This window comes from Lycium ferocissimum, chromosome 4, assembly GCF_029784015.1.
Source record: "Lycium ferocissimum isolate CSIRO_LF1 chromosome 4, AGI_CSIRO_Lferr_CH_V1, whole genome shotgun sequence".
Lineage (NCBI taxonomy): Eukaryota > Viridiplantae > Streptophyta > Magnoliopsida > Solanales > Solanaceae > Lycium > Lycium ferocissimum.
This window is the reverse complement of record NC_081345.1, coordinates 42,450,084-42,472,641: the sequence shown is the minus strand read 5'-3', so window position 1 is coordinate 42,472,641 and position 22,558 is coordinate 42,450,084. Positions and strand designations below refer to the sequence as shown.

At 34.4% G+C, this 22,558-nt stretch overlaps 2 protein-coding genes across 2 annotated transcripts; both read right to left on the bottom strand.

The window, feature by feature from the left end:
- Positions 1–396: 396 nt before the first annotated feature.
- Positions 397–3,835, bottom strand: LOC132054733 (chlorophyllase-2-like). Its single transcript, XM_059446701.1, has 3 exons — positions 3,545–3,835; positions 2,385–2,631; positions 397–1,153 (listed from the first exon to the last, which is right to left on the bottom strand). Exons 1-3 carry the CDS (start codon positions 3,821–3,823, stop codon positions 717–719), a joined length of 963 nt encoding a protein of 320 aa, XP_059302684.1. The 5' UTR covers positions 3,824–3,835; the 3' UTR covers positions 397–716.
- A 12,573-nt stretch (positions 3,836–16,408) lies between these two features.
- On the bottom strand, positions 16,409–22,325 carry LOC132053069 (pre-mRNA-splicing factor SLU7-like). The gene is given in 11 exon segments (XM_059444900.1): positions 16,409–16,785; positions 16,870–16,938; positions 17,187–17,290; positions 18,437–18,653; positions 19,543–19,842; positions 19,931–20,066; positions 20,274–20,562; positions 20,565–20,686; positions 21,105–21,217; positions 21,308–21,471; positions 22,185–22,325. Coding segments are annotated over 11 exon segments (1,608 nt in total). The 5' UTR covers positions 22,201–22,325; the 3' UTR covers positions 16,409–16,707.
- Between the last annotated feature and the right edge of the window lie 233 nt (positions 22,326–22,558).

The window sequence follows — 22,558 nt, the reverse complement described above, 5'->3', positions numbered from 1 at the left end:
CCAAAAAGGACAATCCACGCAAAAAATGGTTCTTATCTAATTGATCAATCCAATAATCTGTAATCCCACATACGTATAATCATTAAGCACATTTGATTTGAACTTCTATATAAGAACTCATACAAACCCGCAATTCAGAATCAACAATACAGAACAATTTTTTTTTTTTTAAACCAAAAAACCAGGGGCTGAGCCAAGTGGTGGCCAGGGTGTTCACCCGAACCCCCTTCAGCGAAAAATCACCATATATACACAAGATTAAAATTATTTTTTATGTACAAATAGTACATGTTGAACCCCCTTGACTTCCTCGTTTCTTACTCTTTTATATTTTTGAACCCCTTAGTGAAATTTCTGATTCCGCCACTGCAAAAAACCATTCACCTAGGCTTTCACCTCCCCCTAACGAGTAAACAAATAAGCAGCAAATTACAGTTACGGAGGGGGGCATAGGAACCTAACCTTCTTTAACATCATAGAAAAGAAAAAAGCTATCCTACTAAAGATAATGTTCAAAGAACTTGACCAAAAATCCGAAACAGTACCGAAAGATTCGGCAGTCCATTAATGGTACCAAATAGAAGAAAGAATGATCAGAACAACTCAGCAAAATGGAGCTATATTTCATACCTTTTCTCTAAAGTCCCCTTTCTTTCAATGTTCTAAACTCCATGATTTAAAATCAACAACACAAAATTATTGCAAGAAAAAAGATCTTAGTTATTTGACATAGGTATGACTGGATCAAGTGTAATAGGAGCAAGAGAAGGTGCTTTCACAATATCATTCAGAAAATCCACTTGACCTCCCAATTTAGCTTCCAAAAAGGCCACAACAATCCCTCCAACAGCTTTTCTCATCAAATCCTTTGATCCTTTTCCACTCTTTGAAATCAAACTAGCTATTGCAGCAATTTTGTCATCTAATATATCAGTGTGTCCATAATCCTTAGCTAGAAAATAATAACAAGGTGGCTTGCACTCGTTAAAAAACTCTGAATGGTTGACACCGTTTGGTGCAAATGGTGGGAAGATGTAATGTGCTCGTTGGTTTGACAAGCCGGTGCCAATCACCGCCACTGGGACGCTCTGATCGAACGATCGAGGAATATATTGGAGAATTTTCGGGGCAGATTGGCTTGACGGAGAGGAACCTGCAAGTACGTTCCTAAATTTAGCTCATGAAAATATAAGTCGCTCAAATTTGAGCTATTAGCGAGTAAATTTGGACTTAATCAAGTTAGCTTTGGCTAGATACTTCGACCATATTTAGGATGCATGCATGTATAACACAAATTGACCTATAATCTTTTTAATCAAAACGCAAAAAGATAGCACACTCTTTTCTTTTCAATTTGTATGATATGTTTACTCAACTCGAAGTTTAAGAAAGAAACAATTTTTTTATGAGATAGGTGATCTAGTTGGCTTAAATATGCATGTCATAACATTCGTGTAGTTATAAAACTTTTAAAACTTTCGTGTAGTTATAAAACTTGTGGTCTTAATATGCTATAATATATGTGTAGCTATTTCTTTTTAGTTTTTTTCTTTTTTTCTATTAGGAGTAGGGGAAGGAGAAATTTGAGAGGGGATTATAAGGTGGGGAATCGAAACCTCACCAACAAGGTGAAAGTTCAAGCAGCTAACCAACTGAGCTACTAAGTAGGCGTTTGGCCGTAGATACCAAAAACAAATTCACTTTTTTTGGAATTTTTGAAGTTGGAGTTGTGTTTGGCCATGGTTTTTTAAATTGTAGTTTTTCTTGAAATGAAGTTGTAAAAAAGTGAAAAAAGTGAAAAAATTTTGAAAAACAAGTTTTTTGAGTTTTTGGTATTCCGGAATACAACTTCAAGTTGTATTCGGAATATTTATGGCCAAACGCTTGTGAAAAAAGTGGAAAAAAAAATTCCTGAAAAAAGTAAATAATTTTTATGGCCAAACGGCACCTAAGATTCCCAAATATATGTGTAGCTAAAGTTTCTCATTAAAGGTAAAATGAGAAGTTCAAAATTAAAATATTTTGAAGTATAAAATTTGTCATTCTTTTGAAAATGGAGCAGTAAGAAAATAGTCACACACAAGAAAACAGAGGGAGTCTACTATTGGGTTTGCAGGTTAGATATAATCATGACAAATGATAGAAAAATCTTTTGTTAGTTTGATTTGAACATTAAACAAACTAAGTATAAAAGAGCAAACAAGCAAACAAAAAATGATTTTGAGTTGGACAGATGGATTATGTTATATTATTTCACGAATTGGCTCTGTCCATCTTTACCAACCAAAATTTAGACGAGTTATAAACCCAACCCGTTCATTGATTCAATTCATTTTAATCTGTCCAAATTTAATTTTGTTCGATCGCATATCTGACATCCCTACCTGCAACTGGATCGATTCCTAGAAGTGCTTGAAATTTGAGAGGAGTTGGGGTTGAGCTGGAGAGGTTTCCATATCCTAAAGCTAGTGAAAATGCTGTTTTACCACCTCTGCTGTGGCCTGAGACGGCGATCTTGAGAAGATCTGGTTTCACTTTCTCCGGTAGAATTGAGTTTAGGCGTTTGCTTAACCATTCTGTAACTTTGGCTGCTTTTTTCACTTCCTTGCTTTGAGAAATCAGAGAAGAAAACTGCAAAATCCAAATGCTATATGGTTTAACAAAAACATTTACTGTAGTATTTGATAACTAGACGCGAATTCAGAATTTAATATTGTTGAATTCGATCTTTCAGATTTATATGGTCAGGACACTTTATATTTTGAAAATTATGATTCTCGTGATGATCCAAATCTTACTGCTTACATGAATAATAGAATTTCCGAAATCTTAGTGCTTACAATAGAAATAACAGGTTCATAATAAAAGAAGTTGCATCCGCTTTTTACTAGTCTTTTTTATTAAAATTATATTTTCTCTTTTACTTGTCTAGTTAGCTAATTATGAATAGTATATTAAATTTAGATTTCCGAACAAATACAAGCAATTTAGTAAAAATCTCCTAATAAATGATTTCTTTAAAAAAAGTGTCAAGTCAAAAAATAAAAAGAGAACGGAGGAGTACAAAATTATTAACATCCAACATATATATGTGGATTTAAGGCGGGCGTTGTGAGTTGGCGGGCGTTGTGAGCTCCACCAAACCTATACTTTTCAATCGAATTATGTATATACATGCATAACAATTATTGAATCAAAAGAAGAATTAAACTCATTTTAACTACTAATTACTCTAAATTCTAAATTCACTTCACTCATTTGAGGCGGTGAGGGATTATACTATGTATATACTCCTATATAAAGGCGAATCCATGATTTTTAAAACATGAGCGCACCACTTAAAAAAGAATGAAAAAATGAATTAAGTGGGGATTGATCCCTAGAAGTCTAGGTCATGAGTTAATTCCAACAATTAGTATTATATCAATTTTAGAAAATATATACATAAGATACCTAATTTTACGGAGAGACCATGAGTTCACATGCCCCAAATTTTATTTGCTCCTATATATATATATATAATAATAATAATTTGAATGAGTACCTGAGGAGCAACAACTATGCAGCGGTGGGAAGAAATGTGTTGAAGGAGAGACTTGTACCAGCTAGGCTTGAGAATGAAGCCATGGAAAAATAGTAAAACTGGATATTTCCCAGGTATTATTGGTGAAACAACTAACAATGGACTAGGTGAAGGTGAAACACTATCACTTAATGATCCCTTTTTCACCTTTGTTATTTTCACAGCCACATCTCCTTCTTCAAAAACGTGAAATGTTAATGATGCATCATGCAATAACGGTTCCTCTAATACTTTTTCCATCTTTTTTTCTCTCTCTCTATTTCTGTACGTCGATTTTAAATTTTGCATGCAGCAATAACGTTATGTTCTGTGATTTTATAATCGCAAATTTGTGAAATTTCTGCAGTTGATGAAACTACACGGAAAATTCTCGTTCACGGCTGTATCATAATTATCAGCGCCCTAGTCCATGACTTTTGACACGTACTAAATCGATTGCGTCCGTCCAAGAGACAGTCCAAAGTTTTTTCAAATATTAAGAATTAAAAGTATGAGATTGTTAAGGTAGGCCAAAACTAAGCGAAGCATCAGTCAGATCTAGAATTTTAAGTTTTTAGATTGTCAATTCTAGGACAGAACAACTTATTAGGTTCGAGATAGATTAATTATACAAATTAAGTATATTTTTTTATAACACAAATATAAAGTCTATCCCAAAAAGATCCGCCTAAGAAGCGTGGCAATAACGAGATGTATATATATGACATATCAAGATATTAACTAACTAATATTTCAGTCTTAGCATCTTGTGGTCTTAAAAAATATCAAATAGAGAAATGTGTCTTTTTTTTTTTTTTTTTTTTTTAACGATCTAAACAAAGAAAATTTGTTATGTAATATAGAACAAATGGAGTCTGATCACTTCAGTTTGCGTTGTTAATTGATTGATTGATTTGACATAAATATTGGGTGCGAAGTGTGATAATGGTACATCTGACTCGTACTATGTTATCACGATTTACGACCATCTAACAAAATGCTACTCAATTTGTGAAAAATAGTAAAATATGAGCAAAATATTTTGGAACTATCTAATTTTGAAAAGATATTGAACATCCCGAACTGATAGATGAACTCAATTTGTGCTCCACAAGAAACTTCTGTATATCTGGTAACTCTCTTATTGTTATTTGGACAAAACCGTCACGTCTTCCTGTAATTGGGACGTCGTACTTAGATTTGAAACAATGTCTTATATATCTCCTTTTGTTTTTTGTCACGGAGTTCTTGGAATGTTTGGAAGAATGGTCAAAGATCATATATATATATATACATATGAAATTTCAAAAATGGAAAATAATCAATTATTGACAAGTGATATATGAAGTTGGGAGTTTGTAGTTTGCATTTGTATCTCAGTCTTTTTATTTTTCAGGTCAGTCTAGTCATGCTTGACCAAAATTATCTTGAATGATGGATGATTCTCATATCATTTAAATCGTTCAATTTGACAGAAATAGAAGTTAAGGGTTCACCAAAACGTTACGTAGCTTTGATTCAGAACCCAATAATAAAAAAATTGTGATTTAAAACTTATAAATTTAAAATCATGAATTCGCTTCTCAAGAGTATATATCTCGCTGGTTTAATTGCGAAAGAAATAAAAGATCACCATGTTGTCTTTCCATCATCGCAAATTCAATCAAGTGATTGTGATCAAGTTGTACGTGTAGTGGTCAAAATCAGCTAGGGTCAGGCCCACAAATTTTGCTATTACGTCCATGCCAAACAAGCCCAAAAAACTACCATGACACTAGTGGACTTTTCGCAGAATGTCCCTTTTTGGAACCATAATTTTAATAAACGGCCTTCTTTTTTATTTCTCTTACAATTTATGAACTTTTTAGTCCATGGTCTTAAGATCTCTTTCGGGCAAACTAGAATTTTATGAGATAACGTTAGATCACCTTCTAAAATTTGTAGTTATTGATGGGTGGTTAGATACAATGGCAGAGCCACAAGTATTCAAGGGGTGTCAATTAACGTCCTTCGCCAGAAATTGTACTGTATAGCTAGGTAAAACATTCTCTTTTATATATAAATACTATATACAGTTAGACCTCTCTATAACAGTATCCGTATATAACAACACCTCTCAATAACAACTAAGTTTTTCAGAACCGATCTTTTATGTTATATTTTACTTCTCTACAACAGCATGTTACCTATTGCAGCACAACCAACTTTATAACAATACGCTCTCTGTAAAAATTAGCCCTCATATAACAACTATCTTTTTTTTTTTATGATATAATAATTAACAATCTTTATAAAAATAGAATATTTATGATTATCGATAATCAGTGTAGCGATTTTGACTAAATATTTAATTTGATTCTTTAATATACTATGCTTATGACAAAATAATACATATGGATACATATTTATAATCTATAGATATCATTGTCTTCTATTTTTGTTTATAAATAATTTTCAAAAAGGAAAACAATGTAAATAAGGAGTACATTCAAGTAGAATTAAAATGTGTGCCGTGGAGTTCAAAACTTTATACATTCAATTATGAATTTATTGAAACTGTATTAACTTTCTTTATGTTTAATTAGTGAAGTATGCATATCTTTGAGATTTAAAATTTTAAATAATTTATTATTTTTTATAATATTAAAAAATAAAAAATAGATTTTATGCATCTTTTTTACCTATAACAACCAACTATTATTTAAATGTCAAATGTTGTTATAGGTGTATAATGAGAAAAAATTAACTAAAACCCAACGATGTTGTTATAGAGAGGTTTGACTGTATTGGTTGTTCTTGATTTCTTTGTGAATTTACTCGTCTATATTTTGATACCTCTTAGTAAAAACTCTTAGCTCTGGCATTGATTAGATACTTCCCACCACTATTCATCCCACAACTATGAATAGTGGTCATCTTTTATTTACATAACCCAAGAGGAATAAGGCCATGACTATTTTCAAATATAAGGTCGAAAATAGTCCATGAAAGCTACTTCTACTTGAATTGGTGGGCCAGGTGGAAATTGTCCCATCTAGGAGGCATATCACAGGGTCATTGGCACTTGTGCCTCTATTTTGTGTTTGTTTTTACTTTTTGCTTCTCATAACTTTACGAGGCACAAATTTATATTCTCGTATCATAATATTTTACAAGTTGTGATTATAAAAAAAATGCCCCGCTAGGCATACATTCAATTGCTAGAGGACAAAAATTAAAGATCAACCTATTTGAAAGAAAAAACGTGCAATTGCTATCATAATATATATAATAGAAAAGTAGCAAACCTTTTGTGTTAGGAAGTGAAACTACTTGCTATTATTATAGACATTAATTTGGTTATAGTTAATTAAACTTATAATTAATTCGCTAGTGAGAGTGCAGCTATGGAAAGAATTCAGCAATAAGAAGAATATCACCTCTCTCTCTCTCTCTCTCTCCATAAAACACCAACCAAACTCACAAGTCTTTGTAACCCTTATCAGTTGTAAACATGGGGGAAAAGGCTAAACTTTTCAAATCACTTCTTCAAATTATGACCCTCTGTATTGGAACTTCATCAAAGAATAAGAAGAAGAAGAATATAATAGTTGGGGTGAAGCCGTCAAAGAGTATAATTGAGGAGAAGATAGTTGTGAAGCCGTCAAAAAGTTTAGTGAATCAGATGCATGTTGATCCGGTGAGTTTTAATTTCAGGATTCTCAAGTTATTTCTTGTTTTATGTGTATTTTCTTTGATTATTTTAGGTCATCTATGAATTTGTTTATGTGATTTCTCTTCCTTCTTTTCTTTTGGTTAGCTAGTAAAGTTTAGGTGATACTAATAAATTGATAATATTGACTTTTGATTAACTAACAATAATTTCGGTTTTCACAACGGCTCCTAACTCTCCCCAGGTCAAAAGTTCCGTATAAATCGTGTTTGGGGTGTTTTTACAGGTGTATGACACACGTCTTAATTTCATACATATCATTTTGTCTTTTTATTCTTTTTGTAATTTTAACACCTTTCACCCACTTTTGCTCCAAATTTTCATCTCCAGTGTACCTACAAATTAAATATACATTATTAAGTACAAATCACTATAATTAATACTCCAACGATGATAAAAAGTATTAAAACGTGAGGCATGCATTTTAGGCTGAACATCAATTCTTCCTAAAACTAACAGCTTGTTGTTATTCTTGTAGTATGAATAGAATCTATCTGTTTGATATGGCTCTTGCGTTGTTATGGTATTCTCTGACTTCTCTTTCAAAAGGCTCCAAAGTTCATTTAGACTGTGACTTTGCATGCCCAAGATATGGTTTTTCAGTTTGTCTTGGCTGTTGAAACATGTTTAAATGTTTCTTTTTAGTTTGTTTGTGCTTTTGAGTAATGTAGGCAGTGTCCCCGTTTTTGTTGGATTTTTTTATTCTGTCAACCTTCGCCCCCTGTTTGGATGGTGGTTTCCTGTGGTTAATTAATGTATGATTTTGTATGAAACCATGTTTGTTTTCATTGTTCAATTTGTAAAGACTTTTTTTTTTATGTGATATGGTGTGTAAACAATCTTTTACTTTCTTTTTTGGTTGCCATCCATCATGGTTATATAATCATAAGTTCTAAGAAATGAGTTGTCTATGACCATGCGAAGCGCGGGCAAATTTCCTAATTGCTTCATAATCACAATAAAAGAAAAGTAGCAAAACCTTTTTGTGTTAGGAAGTGAAACTACTTGCTATTATTATAGACATTAATTTGGTTATAGTTAATTTCTTACATTATACCATCCCTCCACCATCCACCCCACCAATAAGAAGAATATCACCTACTGTAGGATTCCCCCACCCACGCCCCACCCTCCAGTCATCCACCCCACCCTAAACATGGTACCACCCTAAACCCAAACCCCCGCCCTTTGTACCACGAACCGTCAAAGAATAAGAACCCCAACTATAATACTCCACTACCACCCACCCTCACCCCCAAGTTGTACCCCGTCTTTAGTGCCATCAGATGCCCCCATCCACCCAGTTTTAATTTCAGGATTCTCAAGTTATTCCTTGTTTTATGTGTATTTTCTTTGAATTACTCATTTCTCTTCCTTATTTTCTACCACTAATAAATTGATAATATTGACTTTTGATCCCACAACCACCCATTTCGGTTTTCACACCGGCTCCTAACTCTCCCCACCTCCACCCATAAATCCTACTTATATTTTAAAGTTCCTTATTTTATTCTTTACTTTTTAGTTTTATTAATATATATAAACTAATTTCTAATTAAAAGTTAAGGGTATTTTAATAAACTTACAAGTTACTATATTAATAAACGATGATAAAAAGTATTAAACCAAATGCAATACAAATATTGTTAAACTCACAACAAATGTTAGTCTTGTAGTATGAATAAACATTGTGTTAATTAATTCTCTACTCTTTCAAAAGGCTCCAATATAATACTTTGCACCATATGGTTTTTCAGTTTGTCTTGGCTGTTGAAACATGTTTAATGTTTCCAGTTTGTTTGTGCTTTTGGAAACAACCATTAAATTTTTCAAGGGTCTCTTTGAGGAGCACTTGCAATGTTCCTCTAATAGTCTATCGGAAACAGTCTCTCTACCCGTCACAAGATAGGGGTAAGGTCTGTGGACACTCTACCCTCCTCAGACCCCACATGTTGGGATTATAGTGGTTATGTTGTAATTGATGTAGCTTTCTTCTTTGACAATTGTTCCTGGATTTTGTATACATACACACAAACATAATAGTGAGCTACTAAAGCACTTGCTTTGTCCTATCTAGGCCAATCAAATCCACTTCCCAGAGGAAATAATTGCGGACATCCTCTGCAGGTTACCTGTGCCGTCTCTTCTTCGATTCAAATGTGCTTCAAAATTTTGGAATACATTAATCTATGATCCATGCTTTAAGGCCAAGCATTGCAATCATGCCAAGAACAATAAAAAATTACTTATTGGCCAAGTGAACCGTGAGGTTGGTTTGACTTCATTTTATTCTGCTTCTTTATCATCGGGTCAACTGGTTGAGGATGTACAAAAGCTTGGTTGCCCAAATCATAAACCGGGCGGTTACTTCATATTATGTTGTTGCGATGGCTTGTCTCTTCTTTTGTATGGTGGTTATTACCATTTTCTGTGGAACCCATTCACAAATGAATCAGTACTACTTCCTAATACTGAATTTCCACCCATAATCACTAGCACTTACGGATTGGGATATGACCCAATTAGTGATGACTATAAGATTCTTAAGATTGAAAGATCGGGTTGTAATTTCTCATCCATTAGAATTTTTGCACTAAAGAGTTGTTCTTGGAGAAAAACTGACTGCCATCCTCGTGGCTTTCGCAATAGTGTGTCTTGTATGGACTCTTTGGCATTTTTTCGTGGCGCATTTCATTGGATCTGTATGGATAATTTATCTAAGAATTTTATAGTTTTATTTAATATATCAAATGAGGTGTACGGAGAAATACCGTTGCCGGAGGGAGTCGGCTATATTCCTAACACGGGTTACCCACTACATGGCGTTTCAGTATGAGAAGGAATGCTTTGTGCTTATTGTAATTCCATAAATAGAGAGGGAACACTTTTAAGGTATGGGTGAAAGACTATGGTCTCGAGAAATCTTGGACTGAATTATTTACTATACGAGGGACCGATCTTGTGGCCACACCGACATATAGGTTTCCGGATGGTGAAGTGCTACTCTACTACGATGAGGGTGCATATCAGGGGTTTAGGACATCCAAAGGACGTCCATTTGGATTCTTGCCTCATATCGTGCCTTACAACAAGGATTCGTTTATACGGAAAGTTTAATCTTTCCAAAATTACTTACTTAGTATTAGCTTATGTTTGACCAAGCTGCCGTTTTTTTTTTTTTTTTTTTTTTTTTTTTTTTTTTTGTTTGGATATCATGCTAACAACCTCTTATTCTTATTTATTTATTAGCTTGCCATTTGTGGTTTCAAAATGTGTTTGCCAATGTTGTTGGCTTTGCTTATTTCATGTTCTCATAGAGGCGACATGAGCCATTTCTAGGCCAAGAAAGAAGTGGTTGAACCCTCCCCTCTCTCTTTTAGTACCTATTATTGCTTCTCTAGTTCTATTTATACTAATTGCTGCTAGTAATGCAATGTTTATTCTTCAGTTGAAAATGATGAAATGACTTTCAATACAAACTATGCAGGTAATGTTTAAGTAAGAAGTATGATGGATTATTACACTAGAATGAGAAGATGAAAATGTAGTATTATGGTACTGAATCTTGTTTTAAAACGTTCGGGCCTGCACTCCTTTGTGTACGGGGGAGAATGACTTATGTATACATAAGAATAGGATATATTTATAAAATATTATGATATTTTCCAATTTACAAAACATACCACTATTTTTCAAGCAAAACATAGACGAAATTTTTTCTCGTGTCATTTTTCTAAAAAAATATATATATATTTTTTAAATTCTGTTTCAAATTTTTATTTTTTTTTATTTTTTTATTTTTTCACTCAAGACTTTAAAAAATCGCTGAAAATTTTGTGTATGAAATGTGTATATCTCACTCAAGACTTAAAAGGTTTGTTCAAAATTTAGTGTATGAAAAATGTTTGATATCTTGTTCAAGGCTTAATTTAAAAAAAAAAAAAAAAATCACTCAAAGCTTAAAAAATTCACTCAATTTTTTGTGTGTGAAAACTGTATGAAATGTGTATATGTGAAAAATGTATATCTTGCCCAAGGCTTAAAAAGTTCACTCAAAATTTAATATGTGAAAAAATGTATGAAATGTGTATATCTAGTTCAAGGTTTAAAAAATTCGCTCAAAGTTTTGTGTATGAAAACGGTATGAAATATGTGTACCTCGCTCAAGGCTTATAATTTTGCTCACATTTTTTGTGTATCAAGTTCGTGTTAGGTTTCTGAAAACTAATAAAACTACAACAACATTGTATACTTACTTTCATACAATATTCAAGGCTTAAAAACTTAGCTCACAATTTTGTGTATGAATCTGTATAAAAATTTCGCTCGCATATACACATTTCATACATTTTTCATATAGAAAAAATTGAGAGAATTTTTTAAGCTTTGAGCGAATAATTTTTTTTAAATTTTTTTTAAAAAAAAAATTAAAAATCCGAAAAAAGTATGAAAGATGAAGATCCATAATATTTTGTAAAATTGTTGTTATGTTTTATAATATAGAGTCTTAAGGAAAAAGAACATAACTAGGCAATAGTTAGAGAATAATTGCATAACCGTAGCAAGGTTATTTAGTTTCCATTTCATAGAAACTAAATATTAAACTTTCAAACGATTTTATTCACGTTCAACTGAATTATAGGGATTGTCGTTTGAAAGTTTAATATTTAGTTTCTATGAAATGAAAACTAAATAACCTTGCTACGGTTATGTAATTATTCTCTAACTATTGCCTACTTATGTTCTTTTCCCGTATATAGTTTGATACAATCATTGGAAAAGATAGTTTTGTTCCTTTTCTTTTAAACGTTTTTTCGTATTTTCTTAATACATATAAAATTCATATCATTAATATAAATGGTATTTTCGAAAATATCTATGCTAATTAATCAAAGAAATAAGGGGAATCTCTTTAATATGGTCTTCTATATTTAGCACAACATAAAAGAGATGATTCTGAAGACTTTTAAAAAGTTATCCAGAAGTCTTTGACAATTTGCTATCCTTAATCAAGCTGCATATGCATAGGAAGAAGTGATTAAGGATGCTGACATTTTTTTCTTTCTTAAACCATCTAATATTCGAAACTCATCATTCGGCTAATTCTGAATCGCACACGGTAAATTTGCTAAGGAAGTAAGGTTTTCCCTACCAAGAAGTTATTTAATTATCACGCTTCAAATATGAAACACCTGATTAAGAATGACGGGATCCCACAATTATCTCATCATATCACTGTAAAAAACTTGGTCCATAGGGTATTTACACCACTCTAATGAATACATAAAACATGTCTTCTCATACACTTTTATTATTAAACCAAAGTTAAGTACTTCCTCCGTTCAGCTTATATGACATATTTTTCTTTTTAGTCCATTCAAAAGGATTTAACACACATTTAATTTGACAATAATTCACGTTACATTTGTCATTTTGCCGTTAATGACAAGCTTTTATCCAAATATTATAATATATTTACCACAAGTTTCAAAAATCTTCTTAATTAAATTGCGTGTCGACTAAATCTATGTCACATAAATTAAAACGGAGGAAATAATACATATTCTCACCTTCACTCATGAATTAACTATTAGTATGATTTGACATAAATACCGAGTATTAGTAAAATTTGACCCAATTGGCGCTAGGATAATGAACAAATGCTATAAGTTGATAACTCTATTTCTTCTCGGGACAATAGAGTTCATAGCATATGGGACAGGCTCATCCTGAACAAGGAAAACCTCATATGCTAGTACGTAGTAATGTCAAATAATTTGCTTCGGCATTCTTTTCGACCTACTGGTACTGCTCCATTCCCTGAAGTGAATGAGGCAAACTTTCACAATTTTAGGCGTGGAAGAGGTCGTGGCCCCAGTCGTGGTCATGGCCGTGGTCGAGGAAGGAATTTTAATCATAATTCTCGTATTGCACCAAATAATACCCTTCATCACCGGCGGTGTAAAAAGAAGGAGGAAAAGCATGAAGGCGTGCCAAAAGAAAAATTCGGAAAATAAATGCTTCCGATGTGGAGGAAGGGGCATTGGTCACGTACACTGTCGTACGCCAAAGCACCTAGTTGAGTTGTATCAAGCCTCTCAAAAAGGCCGAAAAGAATGCCGAAGCAAATTTCATTTACGAAGATAATGTTGAACTCATGCATCAAGATGTGGCGATTTCTTTGAACACACGAAGGGAAAATAGATCATCTAATCGGTGATGGATCTGTAATAACTTAGATATTCATACATGTCGTTTGTATTAGCTAATTTGGTTATGTTTCCATGGTTATGTAAATGAATAGCACAACAAGTGAATGTCAAACGTGCATCTAGCAAATCAAAAATGCAACACCGAAACTATAAACAAGGAGAAACACATACCGATCTCTCCGCGTTAAGATACCGGAGCGAAGACATATCGAGGAATGTGAGGATTGATTTCTTTTCCATCCTCGTCAACTCCGCTGGTGCAAGACTAGCCTTTCTTGCCTCTTCTAATTCCACTGTTTTCCGTGGTCCTCCCTAGACGTAAACGCCCTTTGAATTTTTACAAAATCATAATTGCATCAGATAAATTTTAAGATTTTATCATTGAAGCAGCCACCCCTTTTTTTTATGACTTGAAGCAGCCACCCCTTTATGCAAAAAAAAAAAACTTCAGGCAGCATAACTTGATGAAGCATCAAACTTTAGGCGGGGATTGTTTCTTTTTGATGATAAGGGAAGCAGAACCCTTCTCCAGTGTAATAGCAAGCAAATCACACAGGAGAGGTAAACCGCACTAGGCAAGCCCCGTATGACGAGCTCGACCGAGAAAGCATGAAGGGGTATCGAACTTGAGACCCCCCATTTGGGAGATTCCTTGCTCAACCAACTCGCCCACCTTACCGGCTCGGCAGGGTTTGTATTTCTTAAAAGTTTTTTGAAGTTGTGGAAAGACTTTATTGTCAAAAACATATATCAATTGTTTTCAGGAATTTTTTTCAAAAATCCTTTTCGACGTAGATGGTATTTCTCATTGAAAAATGGTTATTCCAGTAACGAAACACCTAGAAATCTTAAAAAGCTATCTAAACAGAACTTTAACATCAATTGCAACAGAATCCAGGATAAATCTATTATTCCATCTAAATACAAACTAATCCTAATGATAACAATATGCAGCTAGAACAACAATAACTACGCATCACCCAAATCAAGTAATCTATATAATTCAATACTAAATAATTAGACTTTTAAGACCAATTAGCAAATTAATTATATCGAAAGAAAAAGAAAATATGTGTACCTGAAGCAGTAGCCATGATTGATTATCTCAGTAAATCCAATACCGAACCCTAGAAAGATAACTGTCCCAATTCGAGCAATGTTATGATTTTTGTGTTCCGGTTTTTATCCCTTTACCACTCGGGTTTGGTTTATTTATTTCATAATTCATAAAGAACCGACTTAAATAGTTAAAGCCCAGGACCATTTTATTCATTGGGCCTGTATATTTGGGCTTTCAAGATGTCATAGGGTCATTTGCATTTTGGTCCATGTTTTGTGCTAGTCTTTAATTTCGGTCCCTCATAAGAAATAATATTTTCGTGGGACATATGTTTATATTTTCTCATCATAGTATTCCACAAATTATGCGTGCGTCCTTAAAGAACATATGCGGCTCTAGGCATAAGTTTGATTTTGAAGGCCAAAAATTAAAGACCAGTCCGTTTGTAGGAAAAACCGTGCAATTTCTTCACAAACCATATTTTACATCAGATAGCCAACCCAAAAACCTATTTAACTCGGGAAATTTGCCAGATTGCCCTTCCTGGGGGTGGTCTTTAATTTTTGTCCCTCAAAATGGTTGTATTTAACTATTCAAATTTTAGAATTTGGGCCTTAAAGGCAGAATTTACACATGGATAGAATTTGCAAAATTCTGTAAATTCTGCCTTAAGACCCAAATTCTGAATGGACAGATTTGCAAAATTTTGCATTCCATGGGTAGAATTTTGCAAATTCTGCCTTGCATTTTTTTTTTTTTTTTTATTTTTTTTTATTACTGAGCTGAGGTTCGAACTCACAATTTTGAGGTATTAGGCGAAGGACAAAACTTAAAACCACCAATTTGAAGGATAAAAATTAAAGACCACCCCAAATGAAGGCCAATCCACGCAAAAATATATATATATATATATATTAACTCGATATGATATCAGAGCCCAAGTACATCCCAAGTTTTATATTCTTTTCCCTAGAGAAGTGAGACCCACTTTGTATGCAATTTGGGTTGATTTACACAAATATTCCTTTTTAGGCCACTATTTAAGATTTTGTCCTGTTTTAAATTTATCGGATGTCCCATAAGGGAAATTTTTTAAAAGTTAGATTAAATGTAGTCCTATAGAATTGGGTCTAACAATATAAGATTATCATCTAATATTTATCAATTTTAGGCGTGGTCTAATGCTTTCTTATAATATTTTTCAGTTTGTTCAAAATAAATCTTTGAAATAGTGATCTAAAAGGTTCATAGATTGCAACAAGAAAAAAAGGAACATTTACTAAACAGCTGCCCCACAAAAAGATGTCAGTGAAAAGTTCTACGCAATTTGCGTTTTAATCAGTCGTGTTTTTTTTTTTTGTTTGGTTTAATGCATATGAAAAATTCCAATTTGTATTTTTTAAAATAATCTTGGTCATTTAGTCCCTATAAAGTATGGGCAGAGTTTAAGTACGAAAAGGTGTCAATAATTGTGGAAAGGACTAAAATGAAATACAACGGATATAGTACAACAACAATAGTAATTGTATCTCATTCCCAAACTCGTTGATACCGAGTGTCTGAATCTCACTATCTTTTTTCTTATCGGATGTCAACAAAAGAACCTTACTATATTCCATTCCGATCATTCCATTAAAAACTGATTGTAAATATAATTGCTTAGATGATCAAAAGCAAGTAAATAACATAATGAAGACCAGAAACCAGCCAGGCCTACCGATAGACAACAGTGTGTATGGAAGCTTCCAACACACAGTAAGCTCCATATTTCAATTTGGTGCTATAAAAGGGATAAAGACAAGAAGCTCAAATATTTCAGAACCACTACTGTTACGCATACAACCGACAACTCAGAGCACATAAGACATTCATGCGACAATTATATTGCAATAACAGAGAAATGAGGTTGAAGCAGTATATACATTACAAGCACAACGAAGTATTAATCATCCAAGGAGTTTCTCCCATATAAGTTTTTATTTTCCCTGTGGGTTGTGTTCGGGAGTATTTTACAAACATCACAACCAAATCACAGAAACAACGGACAGAACTCAGAATTAACCTTTCATTCTCCTGGTACAATTCACCTACATGCATGTGATGGCAAGTGCTACCTAAACAGGTGCAGAAATGGACTTTGCTCTTCTGCCACATTCATAACTCAGTGCAAGAAGTCCTTCATTGGATCGTCATGGAGGACCTTCTTCATTCTATAGGCCTCCATTTCTTCCGGTGTAACCTACAAAGAAAATATGGTAAGAGATCCCAAAAGAAAAGATACAGACGAGAGTGGAAAGATAAAAAAGCGAAGATTTAGATGTACCTCATCATTGTAGTTCACATTATATTTCCTTTTCCTTTCATCCCTCTCTTCTCTTTTCTTTACATCCTCCTGCTCGGGACAAGAAATACAAATTTCAGATATCATGTTAGATGTGAGCTAGAGCCATCAGTCAGGCTATCATGTCTTAACACCAACACCACCAACCCCCCCCCCCTCTCTCCTCCCAAACACTCAAAAAAAAAAAAAAAAAAAATCTACATTTTGTTTTCAAAATTAAAAGATGAAACTGAATTAATTCATCACCATGAGCAAGAAGAGTGGCTATGAAGGCACCAAGAACAGGTTAAAGGGGATACCTTCTTAAGAGCTTCAGCCAACTTTTGCTGGTCCAGAACCAAATCGTCAGGAACTTCAGTTCCCCAAGTAGCGAGCCTCTTTTCCTCAACCGGCTCATGCGTATCTTGATGATCGATGAAAAGAAAATAAATATAAAATTTAAGATAGATGGCTACACTGTATAAAAGTATCCCTACAAAGTAACAGGCAAGGAAAAAACCCACTTCCAAATATGTCTTCATGCCACAGTGGGATAATATGGCTTGCACATTTGAATCTTAGATAAACTATACATTATAGGTTCAGTTTTTTGAACATGAAATCCAAGGAGATTAAACAGTTGGCTAACTACATTTGTAGTAGCACTGATAGAAAATAATAACAATAATAATAATAATATCGTTAAGAAGAGAAAGTTGAACTAATTGCTTTAATCAAAGGACAAATTCCTTCAACAATTTAGTACTTCATTTTCTATTGTTTAATGATAAAATTCTCAGAATCTTAACCAAAAGAAATCCCAGAATTTATCAATAGTGTATCAATCAGAAAATACACAGATATCACTAATACATCAGACCTTCAACTCCAACTAAAAGTCTCAAACCTTTGCCATCTAAAGCAAAACATAGGCAAACCAACGGTATTCAAAAATTACGGAAGCGAGACAAAGCGCGCCCCCCCCCCCCCCTCTCTCTCTCTCTCTCTCTCTCTCTCCAGCAGACTGCACAGAACCAGAGCCTTTTTCATTCTGCTGCATTTTACTGCCTACCGGTATGACAACAAAAATGTGCTCAAGAAGAGAGTTGATGATATCATTTAATATTACATCGAGGATGATGTAGTGTGTTTTTTTTTCCCCGGAGGAAAGTAACAGGTAACTTAAAAAGGTTTTTTTTTGGTAAGGAGCAGGTAACATTAAGAAGTATTATGATGGTCTCCCTTAAGTTCGGGTGATATCAGAGGTGTCGCCAGGATTTGAAGGAGTTCAGGATTCTAGCGCTTTAAGTTTCTGTGTTCTGAATTTATAATTTGTACATATTAAATGAGTTTCTTAATACGAATACAGTGTTTGGACCAAGGTTACTGGGTTCGGCCGAACCCGTACCTTGACCTCTAGCTCTGCCACGGATGATATACATAAAAACTAAAAGCAAACTACAAAGAATTATGAAAGTTTGGTCATCAGGAAAATGGATTATCGGTATGATTAAAGCGTACATACTAATTTTTGACGAGAGGGAATAACAATCTGAAGTTCAATACTAACCTTCAGCGGACTCTTTGCGAGCAATATTGGCCTTCATAAGATCAGCAGATGCTTCAGCTGCTTCAATTCCAGCAGCACCTGTACAATAGCTGTTTCTGATTGTTTGTTTGCAGCATTTGTAACCCCACTGGTGATTCTTCCACCATGAACCCCAAACTGTGGTGTGGTTATTGATGTAAACATCTTCTTCATATTTGCTCCTAGGGATAGACATCTCCTACAGAAAGCAACTCACAAGTTCAGGCAAGCTACTCACAAATGAATCTAGGAAACATTTTTACAGACATTATCGAATCATACATTCCTGTTAAATGATATTTCTAGTTCTTCCCTGCCCCGAAGATGGAGCAAATGTTTTTTGCATCCCACAAACTAGTCTGACAACTTCAGTGGTGTGGACTTTCCTCAAAAGAGAGTAGGATTTGGAGACAGTATCTAAGAATCTCTGTTGCCGCTGTCCTAATGATGTTTATGTAAATGAGGTTAGCTATCTAAAGTCTTGAATCTGATATTAGCTGTATGAAAGGCAGATGATTTTTCGGGAGGATCTTAATATAGCAGGTTGTTTCAGTTTGGATGAACTTGGTTAGGACAAGAATGGAAATAGCTGCATTCTTCACCAAAAAAAAAAGAGAGAGAGAGAGAGAGAGATGTTGAAATGCCTTTGATTGAGGTAAACAAGACCGTATGTTTTAAGACTGGATTACTTGATATGATGGAAGGTGAGGATGACCACTTTAATTATTCTATTCTCAATATTTGAAGTAGGAAATAGTGATAAAAGTTATTATGTCGCTGGAACTGAAAGGTGAAGGGGAACCTAAACCCGGCAGAGATTGAATACTGATGTGGTTCCAAGAACCTCCCAAGCAAGAGGATATTGAAAATTTAACAGTTTCTTGAATCCTATTTCTTGCTGAGGTAAACTAATTTAATGAAGCAGAATGAACCCAAATGAAAACAAATAACTTTTTGCACTTCCAACAACTACTAAGCTTCAATCTCATAATTTAATATATACCATTACGGTATGTCATTCACCCCCGTGTCCCGAAACTTGCAAAGTGATTCATGCATTAAAATGCAGCTTTTGATGAAAGAATTACCTGTCCCTTCACAATCCTACCAGCACAATCATATTCAACTGCTCTCTCACTCTGACCCAACAGAAGTTCTCTCGGAAGTATTTCTTCACTAGCAGCATTACCATACTTCTCCATGATATCCTCCTTTGTTTGTGACTTCAGTTTCTCTTTGTTAACCTTGTAATTTTTGTAAAGCAGTTCTGCTTGGGAAGGAGCTGCTTGCATATGCACATCATGACCCTTGTCAAAAGCTTCCCAAGCATGAATATTCAGCTGTTTGAACTCCAATGCTTGACCACTAACTCTATTTTGGTTATCACCCTATAAGAGGAAACATAAAAGGATGACTACGTCAAAAAATATAAACCATGAAATCCAATACTATTTGGTGAACCAAGTGTACACTTACAGCATAGAATTTTTCATTTGGATCCATATCTGGAAGAGGGTCTTCACGCATAGACCGGGTCTTGGGATCATAATGTGCAGAATTGACATCAAGATTAAGAAGATATTTTGCTGTATCTTCCCGGATACGTAGATTCCTGGACAATGCAGATGCATCAGTAGCTTGATAAAGTAGTACTCAGACCTAGATGTGTACTACGTGCTTTCTACATAGTACGAGTTAAAGCCATTCACTTGACCCCTCATGGCTGCCACTGCCGCCCGCCCCCAAACCAAAAAAACCATGGGAGCCCAAAAGTAAAGAGGAAGGGTTCAAAGATGAAAAGATATAAAGAAAGACAAACCTAACAGTTCCCGTACTTCCACCACCAGTGGTTCGTACACGCTTCTCCACTTTTGCAAAATCCATCTGCTTGCTTTCATCAACCTTGGCTTCATCTACCTTCAAAGCATCTTCAAAATTTTCATCTTCGCTATCGCCTTTCTCTTCATCTTCTTTGTTATTTTTCTCCTCCAACTTTTTTAGTTGTTGCTCTTTCAGGTATTTCTTTCTTGCTTCATCCCTTGCTTCATATCGTTCAATTATATGAGCATACGAAGCAGCATCATAACCATTCCAACGGTCCCTTTTACATCATAATCCAGCTCAAACTGTTCTATCTTCTCATCAGGAGCAATATGTTTTCCAGTCCATTTTGCTCCTAATTTGCGTGGCCTATCCATGCATGACTTAGCATCGTGGGTCATTGCTCCGCAACTGTCCAAATCACATTATATTCAGACACCACGTAAAAGATAGCACATAGAGCAATACTATTTCAAAGTTGACGAAAAATCACCAAAGTAAATAGAAGATTGGTTATATCTTGAATCCAAAAAAGTTATTTGCTTTTTTCCAACTTTAGAGTTGGAATCAGATGAGTATATTAAATTTTCGATAAACTTCCCAAAGTAATATGAATACACCAAAAATTGAAGTTTTGCCAGGCACCTAGCGCCAAACAATAACTACAAGATTCGAATTTCCAGATAAAAGGATTCCCGTTTGATTGAAATCCTTTTTGACCATATTAAAGGTAAGAGACATGATTTATACGCCTACGAAGGCCAGCAAAAAGAATGTGAATCAACAGGTACATCAGAACATCCAAGAAGAAAGTGAATACTTTACTTACTTTTCACATGCACCCTTTCTATACTTGTCAGCCTGATATATTTTTGCACCTCTGTCATACCATGATTTCGTGTAATTCGGATCTGATTTCCATTTCCTTTGATGTTTCAAACTCTATAGAATAGCACAGCAAGTGAATGTCAAACGTGAATCTAGCAAATCAAAAATGCAACACCGAAACTATAAACAAGGAGAAACACATACCGATCTCTCCGCATTAAGATACCAGGGAGCTGAAGACATATACTGAGGAATGTGAGGATTGATTTCTTTTCCATCCTCATCCAACTCTGCTGGTGCAAGACCAGCCTTTCGCGCCTCTTCTAATTCCAACTGTTTCCTGTGGTCCTCCCTAGACTTAAACGCCACTGCATTTTCACAAATTATAATTGCATCAGATAAATTTTAAGATTTTATCATTGAAGCAGCCACCCCTTTTTTTTTTTTTAATGACTTGAAGCAGCCACCCCTTTATGCAAGAAAAAAAACTTCAGGCAGCATAACTTGATGAAGCATCAAACTTTAGGCGGGGTTTGTTTCTTTTTGATGATAAGGGAAGCAGCAGGCGCTACCCTTCGGGTGAGCACAAGGTAAACCCTTCTCAAGTGTAACAGCCCGCAAACCACACGGGAGAGGTAAACCGCACTAGGCAAGCCCCATTTGGGAGATTCCCTGCTCAACCAACTCTCGCCCACCCTTACGGGTTCGGCGGGGTTTGTATTTCTTAAAAGTTTTTTGAAGTTGTGGAAAGACTTTATTGTCAAAAACATATATTAATTTTTTTCAAAAAACCTTTTCGACGTAGATGGTATTTCTCATTGGAAAAATGCTTATTCCACTAACAAAACACCCTAGAAAATCTTAAAAAGCTATCCAAACAGAACTTTAACATCAATTGCAACTGAATCCAGGATAAATCTATTATTCCATCTAAATAGAAACTAATCCTAATGATAACAATATGCAGCTAGAACAACAATAACGACGCATCACCCAAATCAAGTAATCTATATTGTGCCCACATAATTCAATACAGAATATGCATATTAATTATATGGAAAGAAAACGAAAATATGCATACCTGAAGCAGTAGCCATGATTGATTACCGAACCCTAGAAAGAGAATTGTCCCAATTCGAGCAATCTTATGATTGTCGTGTTCCGGTTTTTATCCGTTTAGGGCTCGGTTTTGGTTTATTTATTTCCTAAAGAACCGACATTAATAGTTAAAGCCCACGACCATTTTATTCATTGGGCCTGTATATTTGGGCTTTCAAGATGTCATAGGGTCATTTGCATTTTGGTCCATGTTTTGTGCTAGTCTTTAATTTCGGTCCCTCATAACAAATAATATTTTCGTGGGACATATGTTTATATTTTCTCATCATAGTATTCCACAAATTATGTGTGTGTCCTTAAAAAACATATGCGGCTTTAGGCATAACTTTGATTTTG

Bases quoted from the DNA above. Each gene is read 5' to 3' on its own strand.
- LOC132054733 (XM_059446701.1), bottom strand. From the start codon at position 3,823: ATGGAAAAAGTATTAGAGGAACCGTTATTGCATGATGCATCATTAACA. The intron at 2,632-3,544 runs GTACTCATTCAA...TGGATTTTGCAG, and splicing joins GCATAGTTGTTGCTCCTCAG to TTTTCTTCTCTGATTTCTCA. The intron at 1,154-2,384 runs GTAGGGATGTCA...ACGTACTTGCAG, and splicing joins AGGAATCGATCCAGTTGCAG to GTTCCTCTCCGTCAAGCCAA.